A 16,432-nucleotide genomic window follows, 5' to 3' on the forward strand; every position below is an offset into this window, starting at 1 on the left:
CCCTCCCTTCGGTCCCCTGCAAAGCGGCATCCTCATCTCAAGCACCCTCTCACACGCTGATCAGCTGACTGCATGAGATGAGGGCGCCGCGCTGAGGGGATTGGAGGGAGGGTGAGTATAACCTGCTCAAAACTCACAATGTGGTTTGCATCATGAAGCAAAAAAGATACAGAGCTACAGCTCGTATCTTGAAAAATTTGTAAGTTGGTTTCCACAAGGTTTTATTGTATATGAACAAAAAAGGACAAAGCAATGTGACAGGTCAATTGTTTTTAATGAATATAGCCCTAGAGTCCAATATGGTGAATGATATAGGAAGATTTAATTGAAAGTACCGTTACAGAAAGAGACTTATCTGAGTAATTATGCATGGACTATAAAAGGTGGTGAATTTTTCTAGTCCTGTACTAAAGATTACTGGACAAGGCCGGACACAGCACACTACACTTACCATAAAGTCACATTGATATAGTTTTGCTTTGTTTGAAAATGAGGCTTTAAAAAAAGAACAAAAACACAATTTTCTGTTATGAAGATGATTTTGTTTAATGATTTATAATCATGACCAGTTGTAACATTTATTTGACCACATACATTATTCTTACACATACAATATGAGACCTTTACAAGGAACAGTTTGAATGCATTTGCCACATTGTTTTGCTGGCAAAAAGAAAAAAAAATTCAAATGTTAGGTATTAAAGGACACTGCCACCATACAAGTTAGCAGCCATTTCTTGTATTATCCTATCTAGTTGGCTACATGGCAGACTTTTGCTGAACTTTGACCGAAACTGTCAGATGAAGGTGTGGCAAGATGTGTTTTTTTTATTGTAAGGGAATGTATAAATCAGAAAATTACGTATTTTTAAACCGAATAAAAAAAAAAACAAACACTTTTTTTTAAATTTTAATATTACAAACATAAAAAAAAACCTTTGGCCACTGAGCCTAATAACTGGCTGATACTCCCTGTTTTATAGCGATCAATTTGAGGAGGATCACAGGATCCATATTCCCAATAGGTGATGGGCACAGCTCGCCTACTCTCCCTCTCTACACAATGATCTCTATGCAGGATACAAAGCATGCTTTGTAAACACCCTCATAAAAGTCAATGAACATGTTTAGTATTTTTGTCTATGGTCCATTAGCTGTGAATAGGGCTGAAGTGCAACACAGGACACAGCTAAATGGACAAGATTGTCTAAAAAAGGTACATTTTCTTTTCTAATCTCATATATCCTTTTTACATGCATGAATTATACTGAAATATCAGTTATTCATTTCCTCAAAGAAGGGCTCAGTTAAAAGGGAACCTGTCACAAGGTGTGTCCCCTATAAGCTGCAGCCACCACCATTAAGCCCTTATATATATATATATAGCATTCTAGAACACTGTATATAAGTGCCCAGCCTGATTTATATAAAGTAAAAAATAAACCAAAAAAACCCAAAACATATGTTATTATACTCACCTGCGGGATGGTCGGGTCTGATGGACGTCCCTGGTCTCAGTCCGGAGTCTCCTCTCGTGCATTCATCACCATATTTGACCTTTCCCTGCGCATTACAGAGCTGTGCTCTGCCTTCAGCAGGGCAGATCGAAATACGCGTGTGTAGGGGCACAATGGTGGCCTCTGTGTTTGACATCATCCACACGGAGCTGGGAAGGAGGACAGCGATAGAAGGAAAAGAGGAAGCGCCAGACCGAGGCCAGCGATGCCCATCGGACCGGATCGCCTAGCAGGTGAGTTTAATAAAAGCTATTTTTTACGTTCTACAGAGCGGCCTGGGCTCTTATATACAGTATCCTAGTATACTATATAAGGTCTAACTAGTGGTGGCCACAGCTTAGAAGGGAAAAACTTGGTGACAGGTTCCCTTTAAAAAGAGGTTGTCGAACTCAGTCAGTGATCTTATATATGCTGCCAAGCAAACTCCTGACACTTCTAGCAACCTAGAGAAAATGCATTAATGTCTGAAGGCCATTCAGACAGGTACACGGACAGATCCAGTCTTCAGGACTAGAAGCCATATTTTAAGGACTTGTTTATACATTGTGTTTTTGCCACTGAAAAACACGCAGCATTTTACATTACTGCAAAGCGATTGAGACTTCTGAAATCTCTGCTTATTTTTTCACTGTAAATTTGAATTTTAAAAATCGATTTTTCAAATCTGCAGCATGTCAATTCTTTCAGCGTTTTTGCTCTGTTTTACACCTATTCAAACGAATAGGAATAAAAAAAATACATGTAAAACGCATCAAAAACACGCAGCAATTTTCTTGCAAACACACTGGTTTCTTCAGCAGAAAAATCTGCTGCAAATACTAAATGTGTGCACATACCCGGATGATGGCAAGACAGATTAGATAATTTAGTGCAGAAACTGACTCAACCTTGACATACGCATTCTCGCTGGGATTGGATCAGTACGCATGTGATTTAAGTAGCAAAAAGAGTAAATATCTGCCAAATTCCACCAGCGGACGTTTTATTCTCCCAAAATAGGATCAGACAGGTAAACCCTAACAGCCCAATACTTATTTCTCCTGCCTGTAAACAGAGCATTTAGGGTATGTGCCCACGATCAGGGCTCACGACGTCCTGGATGCAGTGGGTCCTGACCTGCGGGGCCGAGAGTCTCATCTGGAGACTGCAGCTGCTTGTACCCACGATCAGGGTTCAGTGTACTGCGGTCTTTCACTTGTGTTCTCCCTACAGAACAATTGACATGCTGCGGTCTGGAAAGACACACAACAGGTCAGTCTTTGCTGCGGAAAAAACAAGCACAGTAGGCACGAGATTTCTAGAAATCATACCCACTATGCTTGTACTGTACAACGAAGTATTATGGATGCAGCTGAAGCATGCGGTGTTCAAAACGCAGCAAACACTGATCGGGGGTACGCACCGTAGCAGTTATACATCCAACGTCTACAGCCAGCATTTCTTACCAAGCATAGGGAGATGAGTTGTCTTCATGAGAACTCGATAAAGTAGCAGGGCTACCCTAGTTCTCCCAAAATGTGTAGACCAGAAAGATTGAGCATCACTTAAAGGGGTATTCTCATGTCCAAGATCCTATCCCAATATGTAGTAGGTGTAGTAATAATAATAATAATAATAATAATAATAATAATAATAATAAAAAAATAATAATAGTATTAGCAAACATCTCCAATAAGAATTTAGTATAGTTCTCCTGATTAGCTATGTTGCTTACCTCATGTGCAGGACATTACAGTAACTTAGATATCCATGCTTGGGGGTATTTGCTAATATTACTACGCTTACTACATATTGGGATAGGATATTGGAGATAGGAATAACCTTAAAAGCTCAGCTTCTACAGTATATAGTACCATTAGAAATTCATCTTAACAGTATGTAAAAATGCTGATGTGCGGCCATTTTTTATTTGACTTAGGTTTCGTAATGACCTTTACAATGATATCATCAGAAAGGTTTATACTAGGTGCAGAAAGCATACCATGATTATTGTAGTACCGTAATATTAACACTTACTGCTGTTCTACAATGTGTGACTCTGATTTTAGTGTATTGGAACATACGAACAAGCAGAGGCTCCAATTTCAACCAGCCTACAGAATCTGCAGAGTTGTTCTCCAGATGTAAAATAATCTTTTAGGCTAATGGGATGTAAATTCATGATCCATTGAAACATAAAATCCACAGCAGGAAGACAAGTAGATAAGGTTAATGTACCACATTGTGGTGGTACACCTCCTCTAGATGTGGATTACCTCGTCAGTGTCTTGCAGCAAGTGTAACAATTTTCTTTAACATGAAAGGAAGTAAAAGCGATGACAATACATACAGATCTGTCTCTACTCTATCCTCTAAACATATGGTATGGCTTTGTACAAATCAAAGGGGACTACATATGCCGACATAACAACATGGACGGAGGCTCATTCAGCGCAGGCACAAAGTGTGGTTAAATGCTGGTTTTCAGAAGGACTTGAAGATTCTTTAGTCTTATAACACACCATCATCTTCAATGAAAAAGCTATTTATACTCTAAAACAAAAAGGAAAGGACACTACATCTTGAAAGATGACACAAAGTAAGACACAAATCTGTTGTAAACCAGAGCAGTCAGTTGGTGGTAGGTGTCAGTTCATCAATCTGGCACGTCTGTTTGTTGAGAATTATAGAAGTGATACTTGACCCAGAGTTTACCGCCACAAAACTGGAGATTAGTGTTGTGCATAACTCAAGAGACTGTCCATTTTCAGGAAAATTGGCAAAGGTTATCGGTGACACTCTACTGCAGTGTTTCCCAACTCCAATCTTCAAGAGCCACCAACAGATCATGTTTTCAGGATTTCCTTAGTATTGCTCTGGTGAAATTCCATGACTTGTGTATTAATTGGGGACTAGAGCTGGGAACAAGGCTGATTAGTGGTCCTAAAGGGGTTTTCCAATGAACAAAGGTAATTTTAATCAATCGATCTTGGAATAATAATAATTTCCATAATTGGATGTGTTTAAAAACAAGTTTCTGTGCTGAGCTAATGTTTATACATGTTCCCTGGCTGTGTGCTGTGTAATGGCCGTGTGGAAGAGTGATGAAGAGGGGTGTTTCCTGACGTCTGTTGTCCTTGGATGTCCGGTAGTTGTCATTTCTGGATTCTAGATGTTTCCAGCAAATAGGATCCATTGGTATATTAAATTGAGGCATACTTAGATCACATTACTCAGATTTATTAGACCGAAAGCTGGCCAAATATGCTAAAAAATCATGTAGTCTGTGCTTTAATAAAAACTCAGACATAATTCTGGAGTAAAAAACACTGAAAAGTTGCAAAATATAAGTAGTTTGCAACTTTTGACATTTTCATGTTGCGTCTGGCCAGCTCTGACAAAGTGGGCATGGCTGATGAGGACCCAGGGCAGAACATGGTGCACAATACAATGCACAATATTATGATTTTATTTACAGTAACTATTGGGATATCTAAATCTGCATACATGCTACACTAGGATTTTTTTTTTATTTAATCATGACTATTTCTTTTTTAGATGCACATATCCTTTAATATTGTATTTTTAACACATTATGCCACATCCTGTCAATATGCCATAAAGGTCCGACAGCCTCAACCATGTTACGAATATTAGTCTCTCAATTACTGTACTATCTGATGAGGCGGCCATTGGCCTCCAGGTGGAAGATGTAGACAGGAAAAATGTAAGGGAACACCCTCATTCGTAACAGGTGAAGGGAACAAAGAACCTGCATCTATAAAACACTTATGGAATATCCTGTGTATGAGTCTGGATCTACTAAATTCTATTCTTTTTCCAATTAAACTATATTAAAATCTGTTTCTTGCCTTAAAAGGATTATTTCATGACTTTCATTTTATGCCACAAACGTCTAATACATGTGGATTCCCCCTTTGCATGTAAAGCTACGTGTCGTGTCACTGCAGGTCTGGTGTGAATCGTACTGGGAAATGGGGACCGCCGATCTTGAGATAGAACGCTCATCTATTTCTAGGACCTACACCTATTAAACAATTATGGCTTAAGCTGAAAAAATAGGTGTCGTGAGACAATCTTGTTAAGATGCCAATACACCTTAGCGGTTGACTGATCACTAGTTTTGCTAACAGTTGTCTCAACCCTAACCCTTTACATACATACTTGGGTTTGGCAAAAGCATGTGTTTTCAATGTGGAGAGGGAATATGCTGCTGCCAGAGGTCTCTCTGTCAGCAGCCTACCTCAAGTGGGAGCAAAAGATTGGAGAAATCAGCATGCCCGCTCCTTCTTCCTTTGACATCGGTTTGAAAAAGCTAGGAAGCCCCATACACATCATATTGTCAGCAGTTCTCAACAAAATTGGAGGGTTTGTCCAACGTTAATCTCGTGTGTGGGAGCCATTAGAAAAGGGCAAGCCTGCATAGTGGTCAAGGTCTTGTCTCTTCCACCCTTATACTGTGTATTTAACACCACATTTAAAAATGCAGCGGAACGTGAAAATACATAGACGACATATAGGTTGAAGGATTTCATTTGTGTCCACATGAAGGTACTAGAGGTGATTGGAAGCCATCAAATGAGCATCTGATGATAAGCAAACACCAGCAGAGTGCATGGAGGCAAGATAAACCAGGTAGCCATGTTGTTCATTCACTGCATGGTATTTTCACAGAAAAAGTTCAGATAAATTCCAAGACAATGAATATCAAAAAAAGTGTCCCTCAGTGCAGAGAAAAAAAGACAAAAAAAAGGTTTCCTTAAAATAAAATAATAATAGCAATAACATAGTCACAGCATCAGAAAAAACCCTCCGTCATCTAGGTCTTTTACGAGTAACAAACAATAAGACCCGTCTGATGGCCTGAAGGCGATCCTTCAGGGAGGTCATGGCAAGGATTGTAAGCTGTGCCTTGTTTTCTAGAGGCAGCACTGCTAGCATCCACCAACACCAGGCTGGGCCACTTGAGTTCAACTGAAATAGAAAAATACGTTTCATTAAAAAAAAAAATAAAAAAATAAAAAAGTCTTAAAATACAGCACTTCCATAGTCAAAATCTTCATATTCACAAGTACAGTCATGGACAAAAGTTCTGACAAAGTCACACATTTTGGTTTGCTGCAGTGTTTCTCAAAGGCTTCTATGAAATACAATTAGGGTATGATCACATGTGGCATATTTGCTGCAATTTTCTCAGCAGCAGAAACCAGAGTTGTGGAAGGAAAACAGCATATTTTTAGGTGTATATTCGCATGTTTGAGTGGAAAACGCAGGTAAAATGCTAAAAGAAATTATATGGTTTTGTCTTGGCCAAAACGTAGCAGGGTTCAAGATGTGCGAAGGAGAAAACAGCAGCATGTGCATGATATTTCAGAAATCTCAGATTATGTTGGTATTGTAAAACGCTGCATATTTAAAGCATTAAATACGCTGCATAAAATACACAGCAAAATTGTCACATGTGAACATACGCATACAAGCGTTTTATTGATAAATACAATACGTTTATTCAAAGACTCAATATTAAACGGAACCTGTCGGGTAAAATATGCACCCAGAACCACGAGCAGTTCCGAGTGCATATTCCTAATCCATGTCTAGCAGTCCCAGCCTACATAAAGAGATCTTTAGAAAAATATTTATAAATATACTTTATGACATGCTAATGAGGCCAGGGACTAGACGCAAGGATGTTAGTTCCCTTAGCTAGTCAGCCCCCTTAGCATGTAAGCACGTGTCTGTGGTTGTGCTAACATGCTAATGAATATGCAGCATCAGAGGATGGTCGCGCTCACCCCTCTGCTGCCATCGCGTCCGACGCTGGATTTCGGATCAGTGCGCATGCTCCCCGACTTCCGGTCATGCGCACTTCACAAGTTTGAAGCCAGGAGGTGTACACTCGGCTTCATAGTGCGCGTGACCGAAACTCCAGGATCAAGTATATGGAGCCGAAATCCAGGAGTTGGACGCGATGGCAGAAGAGAGGTGAGCGCAACCATTCGCTGACACTGCGCATTCATTAGCATGTGAGCATGCCCATAGGGGCGTGCTAACATGCTAATGGAGCCGACTAGCCAGGGGAAGTAACGCCCTTGCGACTAATCGCTGGCATCATTAGGATATGATATGGGATCTTTAGAAATACATTTTCTAAAGATCTCTTTATGTTTGCCACTATAGGCTGGGACTGTTAGGCAAGAATTAGCAATATACACCCAGGGGAAAACGTTTCTCCTTGCGGAGACTGACAAACCAATTTGACGGTCAGTGGTGAGGAGTCTTATAGCTGCAATGCTCTTCTGGGAAATATTCAATCTTCATGGAGGAAGGAGACAAACTCTAGCGCCACCTATTGGAAGTAGCAATCCTAAAAGTCAAAACTGACTCTCCAACGAGCCTTTTCATATGACCTAGGATTTTTGTCAGATCAGAACCTCAATTTGCATACACAGTGCTTCGGGATGATTGTCCCTGATCATACTTTGCACTGACGAGGGACAATCATCCCGAAACATCGTGTCTGCAAATGGAGGTTCTGATCTGACATAAATCCTATGTCATATGAAAAGGCTCATTGGAGAGTCAGTTTTGACTTTTAGGATTGCTACTTCCAATAGGTGGCACTAGAGTTTGTCACCTTCCTTCCCCTGAAGAGACAATTTCAATATGCACCCAGAAATGCTTGTGGTTCTGGGTGCATATTGCACCTGACAAGTTCACTTTAACAGCGTTAACCATTTTTTTGTCAAGACTTTTGCAATTCACCATGACATGCTAAATATCAGCTTCTGGAATAAACCCTGATTGAGGCCAACCAGTTCTTGTCTAATCAGTACTTGGAGTTTTTCACTTCTGTATTTTTTTTTTAATTTTTTTTGGTTCATCCGCTTTTCAAGTATTGACCACAGATTGTGATCTGGGGAGTTTTCTGGCCATAAAGCTCAAATTGTATTTTTTTTTTTTCACCAAGCTACTTCATTATCACTTTTTCCTTGTGACATTGTTCTTCATCATGTTGAGAAAAGGATTGTTCATCATCGAATTGCTAGTGGATCATAGGGATGCTTTTAAGCCCCACTCTTTATTGAAGTTCTCAGGCAAAACTGAGTGAGCCCACGCCCATGGATGAAAAGCAACCCCAGACATGATGGGTCTCACAATATTTTACTATTGGTATGACACATGACTCATGGTAACACTCATAATTTCTACTCGGGACAAACTTTCTTCTAGAATTCCCAAACAGTCTGAGGGGGCTTCATCAGAAAAAATAACTTCACTCTCTGCAGCCCAATCCCCTGTACTTCTTGCAAAGCTATTTTCTCTGATGAAGCCCCCTTAAGACTGGAGTAGAAAAAGTGATCACTACTACAAATCTTGTTTCATGCCATAAGTAAAGCATCCTGAAACCATTCATGTGTGGGTTTGCTTTTTCCAAGGGAGTGGTTTAATTAAAGAGTGTGAATTTGATGACGACCACTGCTTTTTCCAGCATGAAGGAGCACTAAGGGTGGCTTTAGATGCTGCGATATCCGTCCCGATATCGCTAGCATGACACCCGCCCCATAGTTTGTGCGCGACGGGCATATCGCTGCCTGTCGCGCACAAAATCGCGCACCCCCGCCACACATACTTACCTGTCTTCGACATCACTGTGACCGGCGAACCGCCTCCTTTCTAAGGGGGCGGTCCGTTTGGCGTCACAGTGACGTCACTTAACGGCCGCCCAATGTAAGCGGAGGGGCGGAGATGAGCGGGACGTAACATCCCGCCCATCTCCTTCCTTCCGCATTGTGGCCAGAGGCAGGTAAGGAGATTATCCTCGTTCCTGCGGCGTCACACGTAGCGATGTGTGCTGCCGCAGGGACGAGGATCAACTTCGCCCCTGCGACAGCAGCGATAATTTGGAGTGGACCCCCATGTCAACGAGGAGGGATTTTGGACGTTTTTGCAACGATCCAAAATCGCTCCTAGGAGTCACACGCTACGACATTGCTACAGCGGCCGGATGTGCGTCACAAAATCCGTGACCCCAACGAGATCGCTGTAGCGAAATCGTAGCGTGTAAAGCCCGCTTAAGGCAAAAGTGATTAGAACGAAATGGATTTTCTGAACAAAACATTGAATTTTTTAGGTCCATGGCCAAACTCCCAAAATTGCAATCCCTGTGGTCAATAACAAAAAGAGGGTAGACAAACAAAAATACAGAAAGTGTGTAAACAAGCACAAATGTGTTGCCATCAATCAGGATTTGGACTAAAAGCGGATAGACAGCATGCTAGGGGGAATTGCAGAAGTCTTGAAAAATAATAGGTCAGCAATAAGAATATTGGCATTTTGTAGTAATGCAGGGGTGATATCAAGTAAAGAGGTGTGTAATTGGGTGTCATTAATATAAAGATATTACTGGAAACCAAATCTGCTGATGATTTGTCCAATAAGGGCAGTGTAAAGAGAAAAGAGAAGGGGAAGAATAGCCAGCAAAAAATACAGTTAAGGAACAGTCAGAGAGGAATGAGAACAACTAGATAAAGCTGTATTCGTGAGCCCGATAGATAGGAGTATAGAGAGATCTAGGAAAATAGGAAAGCAGTCTTTATCATTAGATTTAGCGGTTATTAGATCTTTAGAAGGCAGTTTCTGTAAAATGTTAAAACCAGATGGTAAAGGATCAAGAAAAGAGATAGTGGTTAACCCGAGAGTAGACTAAGTGTTCAAGGACTTTAGAGATGGAGAGGCTAGTCACAGGTCTGTAGTTAGGGAAGCAATTATGGTCAAGAGGTTAAGGCGGCATGTTTAAGGCTATGTGCACACTAGAAAAGTGATTTCTTGAGAAACTTCTGGGAGCTTAAGATTACCGCACCTGCGGTAAAAAAAACGCACCAAAACTGCGGGAAAAACGCATGCGTTTTTGCCGCAGGTTGGTCCCTTCGGTCCCTGCTGTAACTGCAATAAATATAAATAGATAGATAGACAGACAGATAATGGATAGAGGGAAAGATGGTTAGATGAATAGATAGATAGATAGATAGAAGATAAGAAAGACCTATATAATGTCCCACCTCCCTGCATATTCTAAGCTGGCACCCTTTAGTGACTTTCATGTGGCACTAAAGGGTGCTTATCTTTGTATTTAGCCAAAAAATAAATAAATTAAACAAAAAACAAAAAACGACGTGAGGTCCCCCCTATCTTTTGTAGCCACCTAGGGTAAAGCAGACGGCTGCAGCCTGTAAACCACAGCTGACAGCTTTACCTTGGCTGGTAATCCAAAACAGAGGGAACCCCACGCTGTTATTTTACATTAAATAAATATTTAAAACAAAATACGTGGGGTCCCCCCCAAATTGGATCACCAGCCAAGGTAAAGCGGACAGCTGTGGTCTGGTATTCTCAGACTAGGGAGGTCCACTGTTATTGGACACTCCCCAGCCTAAAAATAGCAGACCACAGCCACCCCAGAAATGGCGCATCCATTAGATGTGCCAATCCTGGTGCTTCGCCCCAACTCATCCCGTTGTCCTGGTGCGGTGGCAAACGGGGTAATATATGGGGTTGATGCCAGATGCTTAATGTCACCTGGCATCAAGCCCTGGGGTTAGTGATGTCAAGCGCCTATCAGATACCCGACATCACAAACCCAGTCAGTAAGAAATAAAAAATAGACAACAAAAAGAAGGGAATTTTGTTTACTTACCGTAAATTCCTTTTCTTCTAGCTCTAATTGGGAGACCCAGACAATTGGGTGTATAGCTACTGCCTCCGGAGGCCACACAAAGTATTACACTTAAAAGTGTAAGGCCCCTCCCCTACTGCCTATACACCCCCCGTGGGATCACGGGCTCCTCAGTTTTAGTGCAAAAGCAAGAAGGAGGAAAGCCAATAAACTGGTTTAAGCACATTCAATCCGAAGGAATATCGGAGAACTGAAACCATTCAACATGAACAACATGTGTATACAAAAAAACAGGGGCGGGTGCTGGGTCTCCCAATTAGAGCTAGAAGAAAAGGAATTTACGGTAAGTAAACAAAATTCCCTTCTTTGTCGCTCTATTGGGAGACCCAGACAATTGGGATGTCCAAAAGCAATCCCTGGGTGGGTAAAATAATACCTCGTGATAGGGCCATAAAAACGGCCCTTTCCTACAGGTGAGCAATCGCCGCCTGAAGGACTTGTCTACCTAGGCTGGCGTCCGCCGAAGCATAGGTATGCACCTGATAATGCTTGGTAAAAGTGTGCAGACTCGACCAGGTAGCCGCCTGGCACACTTGCTGAGCCGTAGCCTGGTGCCGTAATGCCCAGGACGCACCCACGGCTCTGGTAGAATGGGCCTTCAGCCCTGATGGAACCGGAAGCCCCGCAGAACGGTAGCTTTCAAGAATTGGTTCCTTGATCCACCGAGCCAGGGTGGATTTGGAAGCCTGCAACCCTTTACGCTGGCCGGCGACAAGGACAAAAAGTGCATCCGAGCGGCGCAGAGGTGCCGTGCGGGAAATGTAGATTCTGAGTGCTCTCACCAGATCCAACAAATGCAAATCCTTTTCACATTGATGAACTGGACGAGGACACAAAGAAGGTAAGGAGATATCCTGATTGAGATGAAAGGGGGATACCACCTTAGGGAGAAACTCCGGAATCGGGCGCAGAACCACCTTGTCCTGGTGAAACACCAGGAAGGGAGATTTGCATGACAGCGCTGCTAGCTCGGACACTCTCCGAAGAGACGTGACCGCTACTAGAAAGGCCACTTTCTGTGAAAGGCGAGACAGGGAAACATCCCTCAAAGGCTCGAAAGGCGGCTTCTGGAGAGCAATTAGAACCCTGTTCAGATCCCAGGGCTCTAACGGCCGCTTGTAAGGAGGGACGATATGACAAACCCCTTGCAGGAACGTGCGTACCTGAGGAAGTCGTGCTAGGCGCTTCAGAAAAAATACAGATAGCGCAGAGACTTGTCCCTTAAGGGAGCCGAGCGACAGACATTTTTCCAACCCGGATTGCAGGAAGGAAAGAAAGGTAGGCAAAGCAAATGGCCAGGGAGAAACTTCCTGAGCAGAGCACCAAGTTAAGAATATCTTCCACGTCCTGTGGTAGATCTTGGCAGAGGATAGTTTCCTAGCCTGTCTCATGGTGGCAATGACCTCTTGAGATAGTCCTGAAGACGCTAGGATCCAGGACTCAATAGCCACACAGTCAGGCTCAGGGCCGCAGAATTCTGATGGAAAAACGGCCCTTGAGATAGCAAGTCTGGCCGATCTGGTATTGCCCACGGTTGTCCTACCGTGAGATGCCACAGATCTGGGTACCACGACCTCCTTGGCCAGTCTGGAGCGACGAGGATGGCGCGGCGGCAGTCGGACCTGATCTTGCGTAGCACTCTGGGCAACAGCGCCAGAGGTGGGAACACATAAGGCAGCCGGAACTGCGACCAATCTTGAACTAAGGCGTCCGCCGCCAGAGCTCTGAGATCGTGAGACCGTGCCATGAAGGCCGGGACCTTGTTGTTGTGCCGGGACGCCATTAGGTCGACGTCCGGCCTCCCCCAGCGGCGACAAATTTCCTGAAACACGTCCGGGTGAAGAGACCATTCCCCTGCGTCCATACCCTGGCGACTGAGGAAGTCCGCTTCCCAGTTTTCTACGCCCGGGATGTGGACTGCGGATATGGTGGATGCCGTGTCTTCCACCCACGTCAGAATCCGCCGGACTTCCTGGAAGGCTTGCCGACTGCGTGTCCCTCCTTGGTGGTTGATGTATGCCACCGCTGTGGAGTTGTCAGACTGAATTCGGATCTGCTTGCCTTCTAGCCACTGCTGGAAGGCTTGTAGGGCAAGATACACTGCTCTGATTTCCAGAACATTGATCTGAAGGGTGGACTCTTGCTGAGTCCACGTACCTTGAGCCCTGTGGTGGAGAAAAACTGCTCCCCACCCTGATAGACTCGCGTCTGTTGTGACCACCGCCCAGGATGGGGGTAGGAAAGACTTTCCTATTGACAATGAGGTGGGAAGAAGCCACCACTGAAGAGAATCCTTGGCCGCCTGAGAAAGGGAGACGTTCCTGTCCAGGGACTTCGACTTCCCGTCCCATTGGCGGAGAATGTCCCATTGTAATGGACGCAGATGAAACTGCGCGAAAGGGACTGCCTCCATTGCTGCTACCATCTTCCCCAGGAAGTGCATGAGGCGTCTCAAGGGATGCGACTGGCCCTGAAGGAGAAATTGCACCCCTGTCTGTAGTGGACGCTGTTTGTCCAGCGGAAGCATCACTATCGCTGATAGAGTATGAAACTCCATGCCAAGGTATGTTATCGATTGGGTTGGGGTCAGATTTGACTTTGAAAAGTTGATGATCCACCCGAAACTCTGGAGAGTCTCCAGCGCAACGTTCAGGCTGTGTTGGCATGCCTCTTGAGAGGGTGCCTTGACAAGTAGATCGTCCAAGTAAGGGATCACAGAGTGACCCTGAGAGTGCAGGACTGCTACTACTGCTGCCATGACCTTGGTGAAGACCCTTGGGGCTGTCGCCAGACCGAAAGGCAGGGCTACGAACTGAAGGTGTTCGTCTCCTATAACGAAGCGTAGAAAACGCTGGTGTTCTGGAGCAAATCGGCACGTGGAGATAAGTATCTTTGATGTCTATTGATGCTAGGAAATCTCCTTGAGACATTGAGGCGATGACGGAGCGGAGGGATTCCATCCGGAACCGCCTGGTTTTCACATGCTTGTTGAGCAGTTTTAGGTCCAGAACAGGACGGAAAGACCAGTCCTTTTTTGGCACCACAAACAAGTTGGAGTAAAAACCGTGACCTTGCTCCTGAAGAGGAACAGGGATTACCACTCCTTCTGCCTTTAAAGAGCACACCGCCTGCAGAAGAGCATTGGCTCGGCCGGGAGGCGGAGAAGTTCTGAAGAATCGAGTTGGAGGACGAGAACTGAACTCTATCCTGTACCCGTGAGACAGAATGTCTCTCACCCAACGGTCCTTGACATGTGGCAGCCAAATGTCGCCAAAGCGGGAGAGCCTGCCACCGACCGAGGATGCGGAGAGAGGAGGCCGAAAGTCATGAGGAAGCCGCTTTGGTAGCGGTTCCTCCGGCTGCTTTCTTTGGGCGTGACTGGGCCCGCCAAGAATCTGAGCTCCTCTGATCCTTTTGAGTCCTTTTGGACGAGGAGAATTGGGACCTGCCCGAGCCTCGAAAGGACCGAAACCTCGACTGTCCCTTCCTCTGTTGGGGTTTATTTGGTCTGGGCTGAGGTAAGGATGAATCCTTACCCTTGGACTGTTTAATGATTTCATCCAATCTCTCACCAAACAGTCTGTCACCAGAAAAAGGCAAACTGGTTAAGCACTTCTTGGAAGCAGAATCTGCCTTCCATTCCCTTAACCACAATGCTCTGCGTAAAACCACGGAGTTGGCGGACGCCACTGCCGTACGGCTTGTAGAGTCCAGGACAGCATTAATAGCGTAAGACGCAAATGCAGACATTTGAGAGGTTAAGGACGCTACTTGCGGAACAGATGTACGTGTGACAGTGTCAATCTGCGCCAAACCAGCTGAAATAGCTTGGAGTGCCCATACGGCTGCGAATGCTGGAGCAAACGACGCGCCGATAGCTTCATAGATGGATTTCAACCAGAGCTCCATCTGTCTGTCAGTGGCCTCTTTAAGTGAAGCCCCATCTTCCACTGCAACTATGGATCTAGCCGCAAGCCTGGAGATTGGGGGATCCACCTTTGGACACTGGGTCCAGCCTTTGACCACGTCAGGGGGAAAGGGATAACGTGTATCCTTAAGACGTTTGGAGAAACGCTTATCTGGATAAGCGTGGTGTTTCTGGACTGACTCTCTAAAGTCAGAGTGGTCCAGAAAAGTACTCAATTTACGCTTAGGATACCTGAAATGGAATTTCTCCTGCTGTGAAGCTGACTCCTCCACTGGAGGAGCTGTGGGAGAAATATCCAACATTTTATTGATGGACGCTATGAGATCATTCACCATTGCGTCCCCATCAGGTGTATCCAGATTAAGAGCGGTCTCAGGATCAGAATCCTGATCAGCAACCTCTGTCTCATCAAACAGAGAGCCTTCCTGCTGGGACCCTGACCAGTGTGATGAAGTCGAGGGTCGCTCATAGCGAGCTCGCTTAGGCTGTCTGGGACTGTCGTCCGTGTCAGAGCCATCACCCCGGGATGCATGGGACCCCCCCGGAGCACGGATGTGTTCCAAAAGAGGGGAACCAGGGAGCCTTGAATCAACAGTGCCCATGGTCTGAGTTACCGGTCTGGACTGCAAAGTCTCAAGGATTTTAGACATAGTCACCGACAGTTTATCAGCAAAAACTGCAAACTCCGTCCCTGTCACCTGGACAGTGTTCACAGGTGGTTCTCCTTGGGCCACCTCTAGCAGAGGCCCCGACTGAGCAAGTGCTACAGGGGCCGAACATTGCACACAATGGGGGTCAGTGGCACCTGCCGGTAGAACAGCCTTACATGCGGTACAAGTAGCATAGAAAGCCTGTGTCTTGGCCCCTTTGCTTTTTGCGGACGACATGCTGTTGTCTAGCAATCTAGGAGGGTATATAGCCAAGAATAGCGACCGTACAATGCAATGTATAGCATACAAGCATAAAGTACAAATGAACACTGCGGCACTAGTGGGGTGAGCCCTCGAGGGCTGCTTACCGCCCGCTGAAAAGCGGGTGTGTGACCGCCAGAATCCCGTGCCTGGGTCTCCCAGAGCTCGTGTCCCCTCTCCACTCAGACTGCAAACAGGAATGGCTGCCGGCGTCCTGTGAAGAGGGGCGGGCCGTGGGCGTGCCCCAGACAAAGTGCGGGAAACTAGCGTCCCACTGTGCCTAGTGAGGGGGGTTGGAGTATGCTAAGCAGACTCCAGCCCTCAGCGCTGACATTCTAAC

At 44.8% G+C, this 16,432-nt stretch overlaps 1 protein-coding gene across 3 annotated transcripts in view; it reads right to left on the reverse strand.

Annotated features, from left to right (window-relative positions):
- Positions 1-504: 504 nt before the first annotated feature.
- Positions 505-16,432, reverse strand: part of LONRF2 (LON peptidase N-terminal domain and ring finger 2) — a 109,591-nt gene continuing 93,663 nt past the window's right edge. For all 3 annotated transcript variants that reach the window (XM_075336413.1, XM_075336414.1, XM_075336416.1), the window contains exon 12: positions 505-6,491. In XM_075336413.1, the coding sequence (XP_075192528.1) occupies positions 6,333-6,491 (159 nt within the window). In that variant the 3' untranslated portion in view covers positions 505-6,332. The remainder of the gene's footprint in view (positions 6,492-16,432) is intronic.

This window comes from Anomaloglossus baeobatrachus, chromosome 2 (genome assembly GCF_048569485.1).
Source record: "Anomaloglossus baeobatrachus isolate aAnoBae1 chromosome 2, aAnoBae1.hap1, whole genome shotgun sequence".
In the NCBI taxonomy this organism is placed as follows: domain Eukaryota; kingdom Metazoa; phylum Chordata; class Amphibia; order Anura; family Aromobatidae; genus Anomaloglossus; species Anomaloglossus baeobatrachus.